At 37.2% G+C, this 4,416-nt stretch overlaps 1 protein-coding gene across 1 annotated transcript in view; it reads right to left on the minus strand.

Annotated features, from left to right (window-relative positions):
• LOC107100911 (mortality factor 4-like protein 1) overlaps positions 1-4,416 on the minus strand; it is a 15,953-nt gene that overhangs the window by 9,083 nt on the left and 2,454 nt on the right. Inside the window, exons 5-7 of the mRNA XM_015399587.1 lie at positions 3,636-3,716; positions 2,380-2,405; positions 1,460-1,548 (exon numbers count right to left, since the gene is read on the minus strand). Coding sequence (XP_015255073.1) covers positions 1,460-1,548; positions 2,380-2,405; positions 3,636-3,716 — 196 coding nt within the window. The remainder of the gene's footprint in view (positions 1-1,459; positions 1,549-2,379; positions 2,406-3,635; positions 3,717-4,416) is intronic.

Raw genomic sequence — 4,416 nt, forward strand, 5'->3', positions numbered from 1 at the left:
ATCATCTGTGCTGCTTCCATCAACACCTGTGCTTATAGATGTTCGAGATCTGCCTGTTTTTCCAGTGTAGTCCTGTTTCTCTGACTGTGACTGGCTGGATGTGCTCTCTTCATCCTCTGACATGGGAGTTTGCTCAGAGCTTGTCTGCCTGGCTGTTTCCTGCTTTTTGAGTCTCTGCTTCTGTCTAATTGAACCCCAGTCGGCCTCAGCAGATGGCCGCTCACAATGAGCCTGGTTCTGCTGGAGGTTTCTTCCTGTTAAAAGGAAGCTTTTCCTCTCTCCGCTGCGCTACAAGCATGCTTAGTGTGAAGAATTGCCTTCAAGTCAATGAGTCGATGCAATCAAATGGTTTTCTTTAGATAGAAAACTTTGAATCAATTTGACTGTATGATCTGTAAAGTGCCTTGAGATGACAAGTGGTGAATTGGCGCTATATAAATAAACTGAATTGAAATTTGAATTGAATTGGCAGAGAGCAGTTAGAGTCATGAAGCCTGTAAGTAAACTACAGGGAAATGTGAAGTTATATGTCAAACTCTGCATCAAATTCGCAACAGAAATTATGTAGAAAATGAATTAAAAACACTAAAATTAGCCCAATCAGAGCTTATGCTAACTGAAATGCTTTGGTAGACAGATAAATGTCCACAAACCTCAATAACCTACCAATGAGCAGCATAAAGGCAACGTCTCTCTACAAGGGGGTAGAAGAAGAAGGACAATTCTGCTAAAATATCAGCATTAACGGAGACTCTGCCGACTTAGGAAGGAGGAGGTGATTTTAAGTGGGACCAGAGGTGGGTAGTAACTACTTACTGTACTTAAGTAACTTTTTGAAAATAATATACTTTTAGTTTGACTTTTACTCGAGTAATATTCTTTTACTCAAGTAAAATCTCATGTTATTTTACCCACAAAGAGTAATTTGAGCTATAGCAGATAAGTTATATAGATAGATATTGTCGCTTGACATGTAACATGTATGCATTACCAATTGTACAGATTAGTTTTATTAGTTTTAAGTGGATATTTTTTAGAAAACTTTATTTTCTCCCCAAATTTGTAATTATGCTATTAATTATTATTTTTCTACTTATTTGAAATACCAGATTTCACATTACTATCTGTCTGGCTAAATTCAATTGTTACATGTTACTGAGATGTTACAAACCAACAATTATTGCTTAAGTAGCTATTTTACTAAATACTTTTTTATTCTGACTTGAGTAACTTCGTGGAGGACTATATTCTACTTTTACTCAGGAACAATTTTAGAAACTCTACCTTCCTCTGACAAAGGGTTTGAAAAAAAAAAAACAGTTTTCTTTTTTCAGAAGTCCAGCGACACAGGAAGGACAATATCTGTAGTGCTTTTCCCAAAGCTTTACATTCCAAGGAAATTACATGATATGCAGTAAAAATCCACAAAGATGATTTCCAATCAGGGGGTGATACGTACACACTCCACAGTGGGATCGACCCGAGCTCGTTTCTTCCGTGGCGCCTGGGTTGTTTCTCCACTGCTGGTTCCTTCACCCGACCCGGGAACTGGACAACAAAACCCCAACATGAAGAGTTTTTAGACAAAGTTAAAATCCAGATTCTGTCATCTTTGGAATGTATAAAAATTCTCACAATCTTGTCTAATCTTGGAAGCTAAGCAAGGTCGGGCCTGGTTAGTACTTGGATGTGAGACTGCCTGGGAATACCAGGTGCTAAAAGCTTTGGAGAGTTATGGCCTAGTGCAGGCATCCCCAACCTCGGTCCTTGTGGCCCGCTGTCCTGCAGGTTATAGAGGTTTCCCTGCTTTAGCACAGCTGATTATAATAATTGCAGAAGACCAAAACCCTGTTAATCAGCTTTCAATTAAAATTAGCTGTGCTGGAGCAAGGAAACCTCTAAAACCTGTAGGACAGCGGGCCTCAAGGACCGAGGTTGGGGATGCCTGGCCTAGTGGTTAGAGCAGTGCGCCTGTGCTCTGAAAAGGTTGCACGGTACATGGTTCAATCCCCACAGCCTCCACTCTGGATTCCTGAGCAAGACCCCTTACCCCACACTGATCCACGGGCGCCACACAATGGCAGCCCACTGCTCCCAAAGGAGATGCGTTAAATGCAGCGGTAAATTTCTCTAATGTGAGATCAATAAAGCTCAATTTGTATGATTATTATTAAAACTTTAAACTGCTTCTTAAACATAAAGTAAATATAAAATGTACCGGTATATAAATTCTGGGGAATTTTACCTAAAAGCCTCATAAGTTTATCCATTTATCCAAAAATAATTACATTTGACAAGGATATATACTGTAGCTTTGAATATTGCAAATAATTCACATTTAAAACAGCAACAAAGGATCCACAAACATATGTTACTCACTTTTCTGCTTTGCCTTCTTAACCTTCCTAGAATGGAAAAAAAGAATCAATAAAAACAGTCTTGGAAAAGCTTGAAAAAGCTGCATTACCTAAGCTACAGTTAAAACAAATAAATGTTGTGCTTCTTTAATCCTGCTTTTAGCAGAGTTCTTTTAATATCTGTGGTTGTTTTCTTCTTTTTTTTACAAACCACAGAGCATTTTTCCTTTCCTAGTGTTTCTCTCATGCTTTCCTTTTTCATATTATTTAGTCCTCTGTGTATCTACTTATTTTTGCCACCTGAATCCCCCCTTCTGAGGGACATTAAAGGTATTTCTTCTCTATTCTATACTGCATTTTTAAAGTTCAGTAAAAATGTATTAGAAAAAAAAGGAAGCCTAAATATATATTTTTAGGAGTGATTGCTAATAGTCATTTCTGAACATTGCAGTTTTTGGTAGGTCTGCTATTAACGGCGACAGATATTTACTCCGATGCAAATCAGATACCCTAAGCCCGCCCTCTTCCATGCTTTTTATCATTTTTACTGATTAGTGGGTCCTATTACATATGAAATTGAATATTTATGTTATTAAAGAAACATTTTATCAGATAATTATGCAACAAACAATGTTGTGAAAATGTGCATCTTTAGTATTTTTTTAGTTTTACAGTTGAATATTAATATAATGACACAGTGTGTGATTAACACACATTTGCCTCACTCTGTCTTTTCTATTCCGGCATTTTGATTTTTCCCTTCGCCCTGTTTGACCTAAAGCATCTCATCCACTCTGATCTACAGCAGGTGGGGTCAATGACAGCACAGAGAGTCCATCAGTCTGCATGTGTACAGACATCCTGACTGTTAATGGATGCATCTGAAAAGTAACATCTAACAAAACATTCACACATTCTTTGGGAATTTTTTTTATATCACAAATGGGTACTATAAGTTATTTTTCCTTCTTTCTGTTCTGTTTTTGTCTGTTGTTTAGTGTTTGAATTAAAAAGAACAAAATAAATGAATAAATAAACGATAGTGATTTATGTACAGCTTTAATTACATGTGACGAGGCTTTTTCGATAAAGGAATATGGCAACATATTAAATCTAGGGAAACCCAGCTGTGCTGAGGATTGTGTACAGAGATTATTCAGCTTACTCAGGTTTGTTTTAGTCAGATTTCGTCAAAGGTCACAGGATTTCCATATCTGGGATGATTGCAGTCATGCACCATCACACGTAAACTTGAAATAAAAACCAGATTATACTTACAGATCAACATTTTTTTGCTGCATGGCAGCAATCTTTTTGCTTGGTGCTAAACCCCTCATCTTTGCTTCAACATAATGATCCCTGGGGAAAAGAAAAAGAAGAAAAACAGAAGCGGATATTATAAACCACCTTCCTGCGCTTTAACCAGCCACGGCTCCAGCAAACATGTAAAAGTTTTCATATTTGCTGTATTCTCTACATTTATAGGGACTTTTGTATAAAAACTCTTAGAATTGATTCAACGTTCATTGCTGCAGGATCATATATTTTCTTTTTAACAAAAACACCCATGTATATTCTTAACTTATAAAACTAAACTTTTTTGTAAGTCATATTGATATCATGAACATTTAATAATAACTTCCTGTTTCCCTGGGGTAAAAATATGCCCTGACCAACTGTCTCATTAATGTTAAATACAGGAAGCTGGATTTGTACCTAACCAGGCTGGATGAGGACCCACGTTTACTTAAACTGAGCAGAATGGCTCCTTCTGATTGTTCTTAAATTACAAGCAAAGTCAACCAATACCAATCTATACATCTTCACTGGCTATAGAAACTACAGGAAGTAGAGCAGTAATAGGAGGGACATAGGGAAAAAGCCCCTCATGTCCTATGTTAAGAACAGGAGAGGACCGGTGATGCTGTGGGCCTGTTTAACTTCTAGAGGCTGTAGGAACCTTGGTAAAGCGGATAACACTATGATGTTTTTGTGTTAGAATAAAATTTTAATAAAAACCTATTGGTCTCTGTCAGCAGTGTCAAAAGTACACACTTTT

This window comes from Cyprinodon variegatus, unplaced genomic scaffold, assembly GCF_000732505.1.
Source record: "Cyprinodon variegatus isolate N-32 unplaced genomic scaffold, C_variegatus-1.0 Scaffold1027, whole genome shotgun sequence".
In the NCBI taxonomy this organism is placed as follows: Eukaryota; Metazoa; Chordata; class Actinopteri; order Cyprinodontiformes; family Cyprinodontidae; genus Cyprinodon; species Cyprinodon variegatus.